Source organism: Gavia stellata, chromosome Z, assembly GCF_030936135.1.
Source record: "Gavia stellata isolate bGavSte3 chromosome Z, bGavSte3.hap2, whole genome shotgun sequence".
Lineage (NCBI taxonomy): Eukaryota > Metazoa > Chordata > Aves > Gaviiformes > Gaviidae > Gavia > Gavia stellata.
The window spans coordinates 41,974,306-41,992,427 of record NC_082637.1 but is presented as its reverse complement, the minus strand read 5'-3'; the positions used below and the strand labels follow the sequence as shown (position 1 = coordinate 41,992,427).

At 54.5% G+C, this 18,122-nt stretch overlaps 1 protein-coding gene across 1 annotated transcript; it reads right to left on the bottom strand.

Annotated features, from left to right (window-relative positions):
- Positions 1 to 434: 434 nt before the first annotated feature.
- KLF9 (KLF transcription factor 9) lies at positions 435 to 14,786 on the bottom strand. The gene is made up of 2 exons (XM_059834098.1): positions 14,318 to 14,786; positions 435 to 1,799 (listed from the first exon to the last, which is right to left on the bottom strand). The coding sequence occupies exons 1-2, from the start codon at positions 14,784 to 14,786 to the stop codon at positions 1,567 to 1,569; spliced, it is 702 nt and encodes a 233-aa protein (XP_059690081.1). The 3' UTR covers positions 435 to 1,566.
- Between the last annotated feature and the right edge of the window lie 3,336 nt (positions 14,787 to 18,122).

Below are 18,122 nucleotides of genomic sequence, written 5' to 3'. Positions count from 1 at the left end.
CTGCAAAAAATAATGTGTAAACAGAATTCTCCCCCCTTTATGCAGCTGGGGAGGGGAAAAAAACCATCACTGATAACCTCTTACAGTTCATGCTTTTAACAGAAAAAGAAAAAAACCAAAATACTCAGCTAATGACCACAACTTAAATTTTTTCTTCAGTTACCTCTTTGCTCCACTTAAAGAGCAGAAAACCGCTTTAAAATAAAAGTAATATTGCCTTCATCAGTGTTTGATGTGCCGTGCATGACACAGGTACAACACGAAGTACCAAGCGAAGCTTATGTCGTAAGGAGTATTACAACACACCTTCCATGGTGTACTTCCGACTAGCTTGTGGTTTTCCCCCATTCTCTACAGAAACAGCGATATCAAGAGATACAGGAGCCCTTCTGAAGCGCACCTTACAATAATTTCAGCTGTTCCCATTAGCAGAGTGCTCTTAAGGAAAGCTCTACTCTCTCCATAAGCACACACAACTCCCATAGGACTCTGTGGGAGTTAGGCAAAGGTATGAAGAGAATAAATCTTTAAGGCAAGTGTAGGAAAAGAAAAAAAGCCTTTAAAAAAAGCAGCAGTTTATAAAGATGGTAGCTGCTGTTATGCATCCATTCAAACAAAACACAGCAGAATAAAGCACTGTTAGTGGCATTTCTATAGTACAGTACTGTATTTATTGACAAATTAGAAGTATAGGATCAATTGAGAGACGTATGCTTCTGCTCCCACACCCCTGCCACATTATCTAGGCTGACTTGTATTTTTCCAGGTACGTGAATAACAGAGCTGAATACACATATGGCCAGAAAACAACTGAGCTGTTTGTTGTGGGTTTTTTTTTTTGCTCTAAGTATCTCCTTGAATTATACAGGTTTTTACTGGAAAAGTGCAGCTTATATTCAAAAGTATAGTTAATACAAAGAAAAATTAAAAAGACCCATTTACTTTAATGGGCCTTCTTGAGTATAAATTCACCTTATCTCAGTATATCAATCAAACGTTATTAGTAACATAGGTAATGTTTCTCTTAACAGTCGTCTTTAAATGCAGGATCATTCTGAGACAGAAGTAAACCCACTTCTACAATGTGCTATGGAGTTTTTATCTGAGAGTTATTTATGTGACTCGGAAAGTGGTTTTACTCAACAAAGTCTAAATACAAGCAGCATTACACTGTTCAACAAAACATGTTCATGACACAGCAATCACAAAGACCTCGGGGTCACGCTACTGTGGTGGTACAGGCCAGACCATCCAGTCAGACGTATGTACACCAGCATCAATGCTTTACATTAGAGGAGGTGGTTGCCTCCTCTGCTGGCCATCCCTTCCCTCCTCTCACCCCTGCAGTCCACTTGCTCCAGACGGCTGTTCCCAGCGCAGGGTGGGGAGGTGGAGGACGGGGAACGGGGCACGGAGTACTTTTTTTTTTTCCAACATTGGCTACATGTGCTTTCGGACAGCGAGGGCAACCGGTGCCACAGCAGATGCTCGTGCTCCGCTGCCGCTGCCTGCATCCTTGCCACGGCTTGCCTCCCCACCGCTCTCCTCCCCGGGCCAGCCCTGCCTTCACAAGGAGCTGCTGGAGCTGGACTTTTTGGATCGCTTGATCATGCTGGGGTGAAACTCAGTGTGGCGGCGGGCGTGCTTTGTCAGGTGGTCGCTCCGCATGAACCGCTTCTCGCAGAGGGGGCACCGAAACTGTTTCTCACCGGTGTGGGTTCGGTAGTGCCGGGTGAGCTCGTCGGAGCGGGAGAACTTTTTAAGGCAGTCGGGCCATGTGCAGGGGAACGGTCGCTCACCTGCAGGGAGGAAAGGATGACAAGAGATTTAGGGGGGCGGGAGTAATGCAGGCCAGCACGTACCAGCTTCGCTGAGGAGCCAGGGAACACGCTGCTGAGGGGGAAAAGCTGCTTTTGTTTTCTGCCGTGGTGCCAGCGTCTGCGGAGTTGTTGATGGCTTGCTTCATCGGGTTTCAGTCTCACCTCCAGCACAAGCCAAAAACCCCTCCAACCGCACGAAACTCGCACTCCAGTGCAGAACCTTACATGACCCCGAAGACTGTCAAAACAACAGATGAGCTCTGCCTATGCCTGTACATTTTTCATGTCGGGCTCACTACAGCAGTTTGGGAAACGAGCGCCAGTATTATTCCTCTGACACTTCCATTCTGCTGAATAAAATCATTTGTAACCGTTAGAAAAGAAGCTAAAACAAATCCTTCACCTAGGACAAGTCATTCCAGCCTGGGAAGAATTGAGCGGGGAGGGATCAGGGAGAGCCGTGCAGGCTGCAAACACATACAGCAAAACCACTGCGGCTGCAGACAGAAGTCCCGTGCTCCCCCGCTCCCACCTCCCCCCAGAAATCCAAGCCGCTCCAGAGAGTAAAGGTTTCCCCTCTGATGGCTGATCTGAGGACAGGAAAACTACTTCATTATTCACAGCTCTATCGGTATACACGTTTGCTACAATGGTGAAGAACCAACCCAAACACCTTAACCTAAACCACACCGCACCGATGCTTTTAAAAACAAGGGTGTAAGGACTGAACAGCACTCGCCGCTCCTGGCACCCCACATCCCCACAGTTCACCTCTGTAGGCTGCCTACAGGCTTTGCCTAGAGGCTCAGACCCGATGCCTCCTGACCAGCAAGGCTGACGCTACTCCATGGCACAGACGGAAATCAAAGGCATTTAAGTTCACACGAAAGCTTTCAGTCACAGACATCATGCACTGCTGCAGTTTAATGCCTTAATTCCCTTTCTTAAGAGTCTCCTGAAGGGAATATAAATGACAGCTATGTGACAGCTATTTATAGTCAACCATGAAACAGAAAAACTATCCCAGGAGTTTTCCAACTTGGAGGCGATGGAAAGAAACTCAAGAACTCCGCTATTTCTTGGTACTGTGAAGTCTGGCACAACAGGCGAGCTCGCTTTACATTTACAGACCACAAAAAAAGGAGTCACTTACAAGGAAGTGTGCCTGGGAGTCCTCCCCAGGCACAACAGCAGTGACAGAAGGCTAAGGGCTCAAACGAACAGCCCAGACGCCAGGACAACCAGCGGTGGAAAGTACTGCAGAGCTGTAGGGAGGAGAAAGGGGGCTGGAGGGAGTGACTGATGGCATCCAAAAGGCCAAGGAGGATGAGGACGGACCAGGTAAGCCGGGATGTAGCTACACCACAGGCCCTGAAAGCCCTAGGGAGTCTCTCTTAAATGACACCGCCGTTTTCACCGTCAAGGCTCCTAATGTTACAGTGATCCCTGAGAGGCGGCTGCTCCATCCCAGGCCGACCAGCACGCAGCAGAGCTCAGCCGGACGAGCAGGACTGCAGAGGTTGCAGCAGCCCCTCGGGCAGCCGCAGCACGGCTGCTTGCCCCGTGCTTTCTTCCCTCGCCTCGCTGCGACGCTGGTCCTCGGTCAGGGGAGAAGGATGCAGAGGGAGCCAAGCCGGCCTGGCGACGGAGCCTGGTGGAGGCACAGCTGCCAGCCATCCTGACCAGGGCCTATTTTTCTTTATAAGCAGCGTTCTTGGCTCCCTGCTGTACGCTTTTAGATGTGGTTGGAAGCCTTTCCCAACAGCCACCGCCTGTATAAAAGAAATAAATTAAAACGGTACGTAGGCTTACATATGCGTGAAGGCCACGACCGCAGCTGCATGGCCGAGCAGCACCGGCAGCCGCACAGAGCACTCGTATCAGCGTCCACCATCCTGCCCTGGCTTTGCCCAGCGCCGCCCTTGGCATCCAAGGCAAGCGTTTCACTTGCGCTGCTCTTTTGCTCCCTATCTTATGGTTTCTGTCACAGCTCCTGGAAGCAGGCAGCAGTGGGAGTGCAGAACAGCTTTCTAGCTCCCCCTGGGAACGTGGGAGAAGTGCTATACATCTTGCGTGCGTGAAGGCATCTAGTATATGGCTCTAGGTCAGGCACTTCCAACCCACAGCAGCGGGAGCAGCTCAGGCATCCCCATCCCCAGAAGCCACACTTCCAACCACCTACCTCAGCATAGCTCTTCAGCCCGCAGAAGTGCCTAACTGTACGACAGGGAGACCAGGCGCCTAGGCTGGGTAGCAAGGATCGCAGTCTTCGGGCTGCAGCGTCTACATTTTAGGCACGGTAGCATCCAAACCGGATGCCTGAAAGCAGCGTTGTGAATCAGGCCCCATGTAGCCCTCGAGAAACTGGGCTTTCCCCTCCCTGCCTTCCCAGAACTGCAGATGGGAAGACAAAATGGAGCCTGGTTACTGGAATTCCCTCGGAAACGTGATGGGAGCAGTGTGACCTCCACCATCACTACCCCACACACCCATTTCACCTGCCAGGGGAAAGCACTTGTAGGTTATGCAGAGTAACCACAAAGCTTTGGGGAAAAGCAGGGCTTGCTCAGGATCCCTTGCGTACATTTGGCACCACGCTCCCTGGGGAACCAGCCCGGCACTCGGCGGGGGGAGTGCCAGAGGCCATGGGGAGCCCGGCGTGGCAGAGGCATGCCCCACTCCTGACGGGAGAGCCACTGTGCACCAGGATGGCGAACGCAGCAGAGATCGCTGCGGAGACGAGCGGCCACGCTCCCTCAGATGCACGAGAGCTACCGCCAGCACGTGCCGCCCACCGCCGCACCCCCAGGTACAGGACGGCTTCACCACCTCGGCAATACAAACCCACGGAGGCTGTCACAGCCACTTCGGAAGCGTGTGTATGAAAGCAAGCCAGGCATAATCCCCGGCACCAGGATGCATTAAACTCCAGACTTCTCAGAGCAGAGAGACAAGGAGGAGGGAGGCTTTTCCAGGACCTCAGGGGTTGTCTTGAAGCCTGAAGATCTGCTGCTCCCCTCTGTCACAAAGCCGTAATGTGTGACACCAGCCCAGAGGGATGATGCTTCAGTGACGGACTAAATAGGTGCAGAGCAGGGGTGGAGTGTGCATCCAGGAGGCTTTTAAGGCAAGGTAGAGGTGCCTGATGACATGATGATTGTCCACTCAGCAAAGCTGGTTGCTGTGTTTGCTGGTTGCATTTGACACACTATTTTTTAAAGCAGCAGAGATGTTTGTGGAAGAGTCCACAGAGCAAACAGGTCTTGTAACTCATACGCAGCTGGACAGGCAATGGCACGCAGAGCTGCAATGCAAGCTAGTGCTGCCTCCATCTGGAGATACGGATTCCTGTGTCATGTCTCAGTCAAGAAATATCTTTTCCATACGATTTTTCCCCTTTAGTTTTTTGGGAGTAGTAATGCTAAAGCTTGAAACAAGCAGAATGAACCATCAAAACAGCATGCTATTATATGCTATTTTGTTTGGTGGCAGTATGCTACTTACATTTTAAGATATGCCTTAGATGGGATTTCCATCAAGAGATGAAGGAATGGCCAATGGTGTATCACAATTCCTTAAAACTATATGTGATATGATCTGAACACAAGAGGTACAAGATTTAAATAATTTTCTTAAAAAAAAAATATATATCTATTTCCAGGGTGGCTTACAGAAGTAACAAGTGAAACGAATTGATTTACAGGTTATAGCAACAGGTACGTCTACAGAACTCCCATTCCTTGCCCTGTGTGCCACCAGGAATGTGGTGGGAGACGTACTTTATGCAGAGCACAAGCTAATGGTGGCTCTTCACAGGTCTTCTCTGGAGTCTAAAGAACTCGTGCTCCTGCAGCTCTGACTTGCTTTAAATCCCATATGGATATAAAGGCCATTGCAGATCCTTTCGATCTTTGCTCTCTTGCTTCACCTGACCTTTTCTCCCTGTTCCTTCTCCCCACCCTCTATAGAAAATGGTTAGTTTCTTCTTTCTGCGCGAGTTTAAACTCCGTATCCAAGCTGCTTTGTATGACCTGAGGCAGGTCCACTTTGTTTTATTCCATTTCCATTTTACTCTGAATAGGCGGTAAATTATTTAGCTTTTTTGCCCTACCCTGGGACATTCCAGATTTTCCCACAATGTACCCTTGTGCAGGAAGTGTTTCTGAAAAAGAATAAGAGTGGGCATTAGCAGACTTGCTAATAGTACAGGTTGTACTGGTACCCTGATCCATCACCTGCCTTCTTACTACAAAATGCTGATATAGATGTGGATGACTAAGGTTAGGAGCCGCATTTCATGGTGGCTTTAACAAAGATGAATTTGTTTGGACAAACAAGGGATAGAGAAGTTCTGAGTGACTTTTTTTTCTGGGAGGGGGGGAGGCTGCATTTGAAAAAGCTGAAGACAAAGTTGATGACCACACACCTGGGTAATTCTCTTGGCATCAAACAGGACATGCACTAGGGCTGGAGCACACTGAGCTTCTGTGGTGGAACAAAGTACTAATTTTACACGAATTACTAAAATTCTTTGAGCACTGGCTTTACGGAAGACATTCAGAGATTGCTGGTGGTGTGGACAGAAGTCTGGCCAAGGTGAAGGGTTTGCTAGGCTCACACTGCCTTCCTTGCTGACAGAAGTCAGGTTGGACACAGCCACGAGTCCAGAGCCTGGCATCGGTACTAGCTAATGCAGAACAGTTTGCTGTCAAATAATGCTAATGGCAGTTTGTTTCGCACATTATCTAGAAAGCCAAATGGACTGTAGCTACAGCTGCATGAATGGACACCTAATTAGACACCCTTGACTGACCTATGTTATTAAAGATGAAACCACCTAGCACATGGTATTCATAGCAACTATTTTAAGAAGAATTACTGAATTTACTGAAGAATGGTTCAGAGTTTGACTTCTGGGATGTGGTATCTGTGCATGTCTCCCACCCTCTGCCCAGCCACTGACACAGCAGCCAGTACCTCCTGCTGCAGGGATGCCCACCCAGCCTGCGGCACCTGCCCTGGAGCCCAGCCCGACCCAACCGCAGCAAGGCTGACCCCTCCTGCCAGAAACCTGAAGCGGCTGATGGGAAAGAGGGAGAAGGGAAAGCACACAAATACGGAAAGCCCAAATACCGAAATCTCTTGCCACCAGGCAAGAGCAAAACTACTTAGCAAAATAGGACTGGCATAATCAGCTCTGCATGGTTTGAACGAGATAACATAATCCCCACCTTCACCTTCCAAGATACTCCCGTACCTCCGTGGCTGCTGGAGCTTGAAATTTCCAAAGAAGTCTTGGTACCCTTGGAATAACTGGTCCTGAACCACAATCCTTGACTTCGAGAGGACAAGCATTTCTCCCCCCGCCCCGATCCCACTCAGCCACCACCCCTGAGTGTCTAAGTGCCTCCTAAAGTATGAAAGGTTCTGTAGGTGGATGTCAAGAACATGGTCCAACTTACTGCAAGAGGGAAAAAGAAGGCAGGCTATCTTCCTTGCCACAGAATAGCTGCTATCTCAGGTCTCTCTCACTTTTTCCCCCCCAGTGCGTTGCTTGCCCCACACACCCTGAATGAACAATTTCCTGTGGGACACTGGATTTTGACTGAGCATCCACACGCAAGGTATTCTGGTGAAGATGGGTATTACAGACATCTGTGCATCCACTTCTCGGCAGAGGGAATGGAGGCCTTTCAAACAGCCTTCTTCCCCTTCTGAGATATTCCAAAATAAGATCATTAAATCACACGGCAGCCACAAGGTACAGATGCTGATGCAAAACAGCACAGCGGAAGATCAGCGGTGAGGACGTTAGGTACCATGTGGCTAAAACCAGGGTTTCTGCAACACCTAAACTGTGGCCATCCGGTCTGGCAACAGATCAGACAGACAGTGCCTAAGGGATAGACAGTGGATGGGTGGGTTGCAGCAAGGGGTTTATTCCGCCAGCAGTCACAACTAAACATCACAGGATGATTCAGGTGTTAAAATGCCGCTTTCAGCAAATATTTAGACTGCTCTGACATCCTCAAAACCACCACTCAACAGCTGCTTGCACATGCAGGTGTTTAAGTCACTTTCAAAAGACCAGATGCAAACCCACCTGCTAAAACCCACCACTGCTGAGAGCCTAAATCCCAGCGAGACTCAGTCTTGCTGTTACCCCCATCTGACACAGCATCAGATGCAAGGGACACCCTTACATCTCTGCCAGATCACAACCCTCCCTGCCTGCCTTTGGGCCTTGCTTTGGGGGACTCCTTATATATATATATATATATATATATATATATATATATATATATATATATATATATATATATATATATATATATGTATCGTATATATATATATATATATATGTATCATATATATATATATATATGTATCAGTCGGGGAAGCTACCTGGGAGAGGCGAGCCCTCCCCAAAGCTCACAAAGGAGTTAAATCTACACTTTCATAGCCAAGAGGAGTGTGCTCTGTTTTGCAGTAATACTTAAATATTAACCAAGCAATGGAGAGAAACCAACTCCCAGCCTGGTGCTTAGTGCACTTACCTGGGATTGAAGAGCACTGGGTTTAGGCTCCTGTTCTGTCTGAATGATTAAATGCTCACTAAGTGGAAACAGCTTTGACAGGGGACGGAGGAATGCAATTTTACATGCATTCAGAAAGATAATATGTTTTTTGTTATTTCACTGAGAATTTATTAGCCAGTGTTTCAACAGACTCTTCCCTCAAGTTTAAGGTATTTATAGAGTGCTCTCGGGCTATTCACAGTCATCGTTACTCGAACACAGACGGTGAGCTACGCTACTACAAGTAAACACTATCTGAAGTGTGCTTTGCCATCACTCCCCAGACTCTGGCTGTTTAATCTTAACTTGTCCCTTCCCCGCTCTTCCAGCTGCAGGTTTGGCAGCTGTGCAAGGCCACCAGCGGCAGCCTTGGTGCACAACAGCACAGTGAAGGGGAACGCTCATTCCCGCAGGGATCCTAACAGCCAGGGCTGCAAGACACACAAGCTAAGACGAGCAGGTGACACCCACCACACAGTCTTCAATGCCACAGCACAACAGTGTGCAGGAACTCAGTAAAGCTGCATTTTCAATACATCCATCTGGAAACAGGAGTCGCACTCTTACGGGTGATGCCTGCCCACTGCTTCTGTCCTACATGTGTACTTCTTTATGTTGACTCAATTAATATACAAACCATTCGGAGTGCTTTCCCACTGTAACAGGTACACCTGCTTTATGTTTTTGTTTTTTAACAGAAAAAAAAAACCCAAAACAACTGGGAGTCAGGCAACACCAACCTTAATCTTGAGGATGTTTACCTCCCTTACTCAGCTGGCAAGGCTTCCAGTCAGTATGGCTGTATTTCTCTGAGACCTGGAAACAAGCCCATTAGAACTCCAGCAGTTTGCACATTTGCATTAACCCTTGAGAATGGGCATTTCAGATGGGAGCTCTAAATTTAGCAAAAAATGTCCTGCTGGCTCCACTTCCTGCTCTTCAGTCTTATTCTAAAGGATCTGGCAAAGTGACATCGCATGAGCTGGATAAGAGGGTCTTAAAATGCTAAATTTTAGATTATGCTCCCACGAAATACCCAGAAAAGCTCCCAGTGAGCAGAGGATTGTCAACATATCAGCATCTGCACAGTCTGTTGAGCTAGTGATAATCTAGAACGCAACCAACTAAGCAGCACAGTCAAAACCAAACTGATACAGGGGCTGGCTCCATGCCGTGATATCTAGATTGTAGCACTAGGCAGCTGCAGCACTTTCCTTTCCTTTCTACCTCAGCTTCACTGTGCAGACGGCTGACCTACGGGTCCATGCCTCTGCCTACAGCCCTGCTACCAACCATCAGTGAGGGCCAAATGCCTGGAGAGCTCAAGGGTGCATCAGCTGCCCGATGTTACAAAACTCCTGATATTGTTCAGACCCAGTCTACACGATGATGCAGTTGGCTGAAAAGCCTAGCTGAAGAGGGAGAACTTTTCACACATTCGGTTTTTGTGTGTCTAACCTCTTAATTAAGGGTACCTGATGCAGACGTGAACTTACCATTGATCCGCAGCACCATGTGTTGAGAAGCATCTGGGATTCGCCTCCCCAGGCAAGTAAACTCCTACAGGTCCTGTATGAGGAGGCATCTCACAAACTAGCTTTATGGTACCTTCTCTGTCCCTCTTTCCTGACCAGGAGGATCTGCTCTCGGCAGCCACGTGCCCTTTAACTAGCCTGTATTCACACCATCGTAGTAAACATACATTTCTTAAGGTTTGTTTCTCCTGACAGTTTCTCTCCCTTTCCCTGTCGGTATCTTGCCCTTTGCTCCACATTCCCTGCCCAGAACCTTCCGACTGAGAATGCTTGTTTACTCTTGTATGCCTTTATTTTCCCCGGAAACCCTCTGGCCTGCATAACCCTCCCTGTTTAGCTGCCCCACCCCCCCCATCTTTGAGGCTAATAATAACCCTACACGTTACTGGCCGTAGTCAAACCACTAAAACTACCTATTTAGAGAAATCTCTGCATTTTCAAGGTAATGCTCTGCATACCTGCTCTGCCTTGTCATTTTCTCGGCTGGCTGAGTCCCTTGCTTTCTCCTGATCTCTGCACCCCTTCCAGGGCTCAGGTCTGGTGCACGTCTTGCCGATGCATCTGGGACTTCTTCTATGCTCTGAAGGGAAGTCTGCAAGACTTGGTCATGCCATCGCAATGCTCAAGACTCCCAAGCAGACACACCACTTGTAATCCCTCCTGCCACCGCCAAACTTCAGCAGAGTTTGCGTGTCCTGTACTCCCATAACACCACCCCATAAGGGATGGGGAAGCCTAAGGTATGCTCACGTTGTAGAGCTATGCCTCCACCCGCCTTCCTGACAAACGGTTTTTGGCTTGCGAGCCGCTGGGGATAATGCCGTCTTTTCTTTCCTACACCAAGTGCCACGCACCTGAGATGCTACTGGGAACACCTCACGCAGAACAACCTTACCAGTAATGCTCTTCCTGCTCAAGACACCAGAACTTAAATAATAAATTCCAAGCTACTTTTGGATGGCAATGAAGGGACGGGGAGGCAATAGCTCAGTTTCAGTGACAGGCGTGTCCTTGTATCCCCAGGCCTCTGCAAATTAGTAGTTTTGAATGTAGGTACATGTGCATGACAGAATGAAGAAGTGCCTGATCGTATTGCAGAAGCATCAGGGGCCTGGCGAGGAACGAAAGGACAGGGGCAGAGTTCAGGCTTCCTTGGCTTCCTCCTGCTAATCCTGCTCTACGAAGTCACGCCGAGTTCAGTGGGATTGGCGGCACAAGCAGGGGGGCTGGTTGCACAAATAGGATGCGCGGTGCCATCCGCTGAGCTTTTTCTGTTAAGATCAACGCAGGACACAATTTCTGACGGATGGCTAATTTGGGTCTTCTGGAAATTGAACCAGAGTCATCAAAGGCCCAAACTTCCAGCAAACAGTTACACGGGTATTTTTAGTCTCCGAAATATGGAATGCCTTTGAACCAACAAGTTTAAAGAATCATTAATAAGATACAGACCTCTAACCTCTGAGCATCAAGTCTTTGGTCTTCTACTCTTCTACCTTCATTTGGTATTTCATTTCTTGCTTTGCATTAGCTGACCAATGATGGTCTGGCGAGTTTTTAGATTCCCCCCATTACACAGCACAGAGCAGGACACAGAGCTTTCCAACTTGCTTGGTTAGTATCTGTGAGTAAAGACAGCTGTGGCTACAAGCAAGCTTACAGGCGTGAACAGAAATCCTAAAGCCATTTTCCAAGAGAGAGAGACTCGGATGAAGTGCTAAAAATTTAAGACCAGGAAGCTTCTACTGGTGGCTTCATACCTACTTCCACTAAAGGCTACACAGCAGCAAGAAACGCAGCTCGTGGCCTGATGAAAAATGGCAGGTAGATGAAAGCGATTGAAGAGGCTCAGACATATGAGGGAGAAATTATTTGGAAAAAAAAAAAAAGGAAAGAAAATGGTACTAAGGAGCAAACATTAATACTCTGCAATACGCAGTTATGAATAACTCCAGAGGTCCCATTGAATCCCACTGTTGCTAAGGAATTGTTCTGCCATCTATAAAAATAATTAACATTAGCAGTATCGTTTAGCATTTCAGTTAGCTACAATTAACTGTTCACATTAGGAAGCTCTGAAAGTTCATTACTGCTGGATGTCTGTAGTGGTTTTAATCATACAGAACTACCGTGATGGTGTATCAGCACGTCCGAGTCAAACATCTCATACTTGGAGCTAAGGCCACCCACTTGTGAGCAGCACACGCTAAACCTCATGCCACTTCAAGAGATACTTATTATAACACTACTGCTTACAGCAAGCCGTGTGGGTTGTACAGTACATTAATTTACATGTCATCACCCAGAATGCTATCCCAGTCGATGTCTATTTTGGTCCCCATATCGAGGTGGATAACTGAGCACGGGGTAGTAAGTGGAAATGATGCTAACGCATTTTCTTTGTCGCTTGTGAGCCAACATTTTGCAAGGCATCAGTTACATTCAGCCTCCTAAAGAGCATCAGAGCCGCAGTCTCTGAGCCGTAACACAACAATCCTTGGCACCAGTCCTGAGGTCAGTACAGAGTCACCGCTGACCACCCTCTTTCCCGGCTGACGGAGACAGTCTTAGCTGTCTAACCGCAGAGCCACATCCAGCAATCCTCCTCCTCCTCCTCCCCCGATCTCTCGAGCTAAGCACCCAGCACATCTGCCAGCGGGGCACAGGCCGGCAACCAGCAGCGGGTCTCCTCCTCCGCAGCGCACGTACACCTCGGCGCACAGGCAAGTGGGCAAGCAACGGAAGTTCAGCTGGAGCTCAGACGTGGCCGTGCCCTACCCAGGCTGCGTTCAATGCTACAGCAACGCCTCGCAGTACCTTCCTTGGTCGATAAACTCGTTTTGCACTTCACCACTTACCATCACTGCCAACAGACAAAAGAACCACCACCTACAGAAGGGACGTGGAGCACGCGGAAGAAGTGTTGGCAGCGTTTGTCCCCTTTGATCCGCTCCTTTCCATACTCACACACAACCCTTTAATTTGGAGCAGTTTTTAAGCAGCCTTGCATACTGCACCGCGACCCCAACTGCAGTTCAGACACGTAAAGGTTTTTGATCAGCCGCTTGCACTAGAGGGCTGAGGAAAACCCCAGACCTGCAGGGAAGCCTACAACTGCTGTCCCCTTAGCGCACAGGCAGAGCCGGAGGAGGCACGAGTTGACGCAGCAGACATTTTATCACCTCCCGGTTTCCGTGCTGCCACACCCTCCCGAGCGCCCGGGCGAGGCCGGCGGCGCACCCAGCCCGAGGAACGAAGCCCCGGTGGAACACGCCACAGCCGATACCGGCAGGGGCAGCCGGGCGGAGCGGAGGCCGGTCCCTTCGGACGGCGCCGGGGGAGCCGCCCCGGGGCAGCGCCGGCGTGGTCTGGAGAGCAGCCCGCCTCCCCGGCGGCGGTCTGGCTCCGACACCGGTCTTCAGGCGACGCGCTTTCTCAAGTCCTCCCCTCCGGCCCGCTGGGTCCCTCGCCTGCAGGAGGGGGGCGTGCCAGCCAGACCCCGAGCCGCAGCTCCCCGCGCTGCAAGGGAGACGCCGCCGCCCCTTCCCGCGGCGCGGCGGCAGCCCCGCCGCCCCCCCGCTCCGGCGCCACGGCCGCGGGGCGAAGCTCGGCGGCGGCTCGGCGAAGGCGGGCCGCGAAACGCGGCTTCCGACGGCAGGAGCAGCCGGGGGGGGGGCGCGGGCAGCGCGCGCCCCTCCGCAGCGCGGCGGGGTCTGTCCCGCCCCCGGCTTGTTCCGGGAATACGTGCCGAGTCGGGGCCCGCTGCGAGCGCTCGCCCGCATACAGCGGCAGAAAACCCGGTTCCCGCCGCCCCGGCGGCCTCCTCACCGACGCGCCCAGCGGGCTCGGCGTCCCCCGGCGCAGCCAGCGCCGCGGCCGCCAGCGAGAGCGGGGCCGGCTGCTGCGGCGCCCGCTCGGCAAGCCCGGCCCGGCGGCCCCGGCCGCCGCCCTCCCAGCCGCCCCGGCCACGCCGAGTTCGTCCCGCTCCCCGGCGGGCGGCAGCTGCCGCCCAGCCCCGCGCTGCCCGCGGGGGACGGGCGGGCTCCCGGCCGGGGCAGGCAGGCGGCAGGCAGGGCGCGGCGGGAGGCGCTGCCGCAGCCCCGCCCGGGGCGGCCGCCCGCTGCCGCCGGACCGGGGGCGCGGGTCCGGCAGCGCTGGGGGGGGGCCGGGAGCGAAGGGAGGGGAGGAGAGGAGAGGGGAAAAAAGGCGGGGGGGGGACGGGGGGAAGAGGAAAAAGCCCGTCCCAAAGCGGAAAGGCAGGGCGGCGGGGGCGCGCGGGGATGCCGGGCGCGCCGCCGGCCGGGTTCATCCGAGGACAGGCGCTCGCTCGCTCCCTCCCTCCCTCCCGCCCGCCCTCCTCCCTCCGCCCGCCGCCGCCGCTGACCTGTGTGCACCCGGTAGTGCGCCTTGAGGTGGGAGGACTTGCCGTAGACCTTGCCGCAGCCGCTGTAGGGGCACTTGTGCCGCTTCTCGGCCGCCAGCTTCCCCTTGGGGGCGGCCCCGGCGGCGCGCAGGCGGGGGGGCGGCCCCGGCGGCGGGCTGCGGGGCGGGCTGGAGCCCGGCTCGGTGGCCGCGTCGCTGTCGGAGCCCGCGTCCTCGTCGGGGCTCTCCACGCTGTCGCTGCAGACGGAGGGGGCGGGCAGCGGCCGGTACTTGTTGAGCTCCAGCAGGCTCTTGGCGATGGCCAGCAGGGCGCAGTAGTCCTTCCAGGCGTCGCGGGGGTCGCGCAGCTCCCGGGCCGCCTCCCCCTCGCCCGGCACCTTCAGCCGCGCCGCCTCGGGCACGGCGGAGCGATTGGAGATGGAGACCAGGCACTGCGCCGCCACGAAGTCCACGTAGGCGACGGCCGACATGGTGCGGCCGCGCCCCGACGACGGGGGGCTCCGGGCGCCCTCAGTGCGCGCCCGCCGCGCCGGCCGCGCCGCCGCCAGCCATGGCCCGCCCGGGGCACGGGGTCTCTGCGGCGCGGGGAAGAGCGGCGCGGCGGCGAAGGGGAAAGATAAATAGCGGGGCGCCGGGCAGGTCCCTCACCGCCGCCCCCCGGGGGCGGCGCGCAGCCGGCGGGGGGGAGTGCCGCCCGCCGCCCGCGCGGCCGGCCCGGGTCCGGCGCGGGGGCCGGGGGAGAGGAGACCGCCCGTCGCGCCGCCGCCCGCCCCGCGCCCCCCGCGCCGCGCGCCGCCCGCGTGCTCCTGCCCGGGGACGGCCGCGCCGAGTCCCATCACGTCAGGTTCGGAGCCCCCTCCCGCCCCCCCGATTGGTCAGCGGGCAGGGCCGGCCGGCTCTGTTTACCTTCTCCCCCCGCCACTCACAGCGCCCCTTTTCTAGGGGGGGTGTGTCCGCCGGGCGGCCGCCCCGCCAATCCCCGCGCTCCCTCCCCAGGCCGCGTGCTACTCCGGGCGCCCCGCCGCGCCCGCTTAAAAGGGCGACGCCGGGGGGCGGGGGCGCCGCGGCTCCCTCCCCGCCGCCGGAGGCGCGCCACCGGCCGCGCCCGCTCCCCGGCCGAGCCGGCGGCGCCCCCGGCCGCGGGTCCGCGGGGGGGGGAGGGGGGAGGGGGGAGGGCAGCTCGGGGCGGCGGGGCCGCGCGGCGCCGAGCGGGTTAAGTGTCTCCCTGGAAGCCCTACAGTCCCAGCAACCGGCCGGCCAATGGAAAGTGAGCCGGCTGATGTCACTGGCAGAGCCCCCGCCAATCAGCGAGAGGTTCCGAAGGGTGCGCAACACTTGTAAACCCGGCGGGCGCCCGCGAGCCGCCCGGCCCCGCCCACCGCCCCGCGGAGAGCCGCGGGGCAGCGCGCGCCCCTGTCCGCGCCGCTGCGGGTGCAGGGCGGGTGGGGCGGCACGGTGCGGCGCGGCACGGCGCCCCCGCCCCGCCCCGCCCCGCGCCGTGCGGTGCTGGGGGAGGGCCCCTCCCGAGCAGGGTGTCGGTGACGGAGGCGCGAACAGGAACCGGCGCCCTCCTGCCGCCGGCGCCGGGCCCCGCGGGACGAGGCTCTCCCTCCGCCCGGCCTCGGGACGGGGCTGCCTGGGCCCTGCGGGCGGGAGGCGGCGGGGCCGGCCCCGCGCAGGAAGCGGGAGCCCGGCCGCCCCGCGAGGCGCCCCGCAGGCGCCCGGTGCCGCTTCGTCGTCGGGGCGGCGTGACGGGGACACGCAGTCCCTGCCGATTCAGCGGACGTAGGGGCAGGCAGCTGTCGGGGCGGGAGCGCAGCCCCTGGGCGCGCACCGCGGGAGGGGAGTTCACGGCCTCGCGGGGACCTCGCGCTGCTGCGCGGGCCGGCGCGCAGCAGGGGCGAGGCTGGCTGAAGGCGGTCCCCGCCGCCCCGCTCACGCGCGTCCGGACGAGGGGCCGCCTCCGCCCGAGCGACGCCTCCGCCGCCCCGGCCAGCGCGCCCCGCGCCGCGCGGAGCTTCCCCGGCCCGCGCGCCGCGGCAGCGGAGCGGGAAGCTTTCCCGGGTCGCGGCCGCCTGCCAAAAGGCGAAAGCCGTCGCCGCCCTCCGTGCAGCAGCGGGGGCGCGAGGCGCGATCGTCTGCACGTTCCGGTCTTGCCCCCGCGGGCGAGAGCCTGGGGGGGAAGCAGTCCGCCTCTGAGGGACGGTGCGCGGGACTGCCTACAGCCTCGGCCAGAACCCGGGCGCCGCCGAGATCGTCGCGCAGCTGCAGAAGCGCTCCGGTCGCCCGGAGGAGCTTTACTCTCCTTCCGCGAACCGCGGCCCAACGAGAGGGAGCCGCGGCACCCAGGGTCCCTGGCCGAGCCCCGCCGTCCTCAGCCGCAGCCCGTCCTTCCGCGCTAAAGCCGGGCCCGCGTGCTGCAGAGCTTCACGGGGCGCTATTAATCCCTTTAACTGCATGCGGAAATAAGGAGGGAGCGGCTACAGAAACGAGGCGGCGTTGCGCTCTTCCTGCAGGAAATACAGATGAGTAGGGGTCAGCCAGTTTGTACGCTGGCACGCTAAATTTCTAGCCACAGCCTTGGGCAATAATAATCCTTTGTCGTGGGTAATTGGTGTAAGGCCGGAATAATTTTGCATCTCGTGGCTGGGGAAAAAAAATACTACGAGTGAAAAAGAAGAACTCGTGGCTACATCTCTAACTGGATCGTCTGTAGGGCGATGAAGATCAAGTAGAAAACATGAATAGAGCAATTTATCTAAGAAGGCAGTCATCAAGGGATGAACGTCGCTTTTGCCCTGTTTTCAGAGCGTTTTTCCCAGCTGATCCGGCATCCATTGGCCTCCGGTGCTTACAAGGCGCCAGGCAGAGTAAGAGGCTGTGATCTGTGGTTCTGAGGGGACGGAGGAACCAAAGGCGGCGTCATTCCTGTACCACCAACACTGCCAATATGTATGTCTTTTTCTGTTACGTACTGGTGGCTACAATCTTCTCTTTCCGTCAGAGGTGCAACAGCATTTTCCCCAGAAAGCTGCCCCCCTGGTTCATTAATCTGGGTATCTGGGACGCAGCTTCAAGTTGCCCATCGGGCAGCTCTTTTCACAGCACTTTCAGAACTTCGTTGTCTGACACCGTCCAAAAGTTCCTGCTAGGAGATGTCGTCGTCCACCTTCCAGTGACATGAAAGTCACTTCCCAGAAGGTGACTTGCCTAATCTGAGTCTGAGCATCACATTAACAAGTCCTCAGTTACATACCTCTTACATTAATTTATACAGTTCAGAGAGGGAAGCGTTAATAACCAATAAAAAAGAAGGCAAACCTTTTTTGTTTGCTAGGTTGTTTTGTTTTAAGTTAACCCTTGGCATCTACTTTAAAGACTAGAAAATACTCTGTGGGCCGTTCCGTAATGAGGGAGCACACTGAGCTTTTAAAATAATTCCAGTATGCCTCCAAGGATACATCGCCTATTAAAGACAAAATAACGCCTTTTCATTTTGATGTATGTAGTACTCCAAGACTCCAAGCTAATGAGGTCCAAACGACACTTACAAAGTGATGCCAGTGGAATTTTGGAGACAGTGTCAAAATGACCGCGGCTGAGGAACGGGGTTGTGCTCATGAACTCCTTTGTCTCCAGGCCATCCAGATGACAAGGGCGGTAACTTGGGTTTGACTGTGATGGTGGTAACATTCGGATTTGATGTCAGAACATCCATTTACTCCATAGCTCAGATTTTAACTTGCAGCAAAGCTAATTTTTTTCAATACCTAGGCTAATCGAGGACGATTATCATAGCTTGTAGA

Bases quoted from the DNA above. Each gene is read 5' to 3' on its own strand.
- KLF9 (XM_059834098.1), bottom strand. From the start codon at position 14,786: ATGTCGGCCGTCGCCTACGTGGACTTCGTGGCGGCGCAGTGCCTGGTC. The intron at 1,800-14,317 runs GTCAGCGGCGGC...TCCTCCCTGCAG, and splicing joins GCACTACCGGGTGCACACAG to GTGAGCGACCGTTCCCCTGC.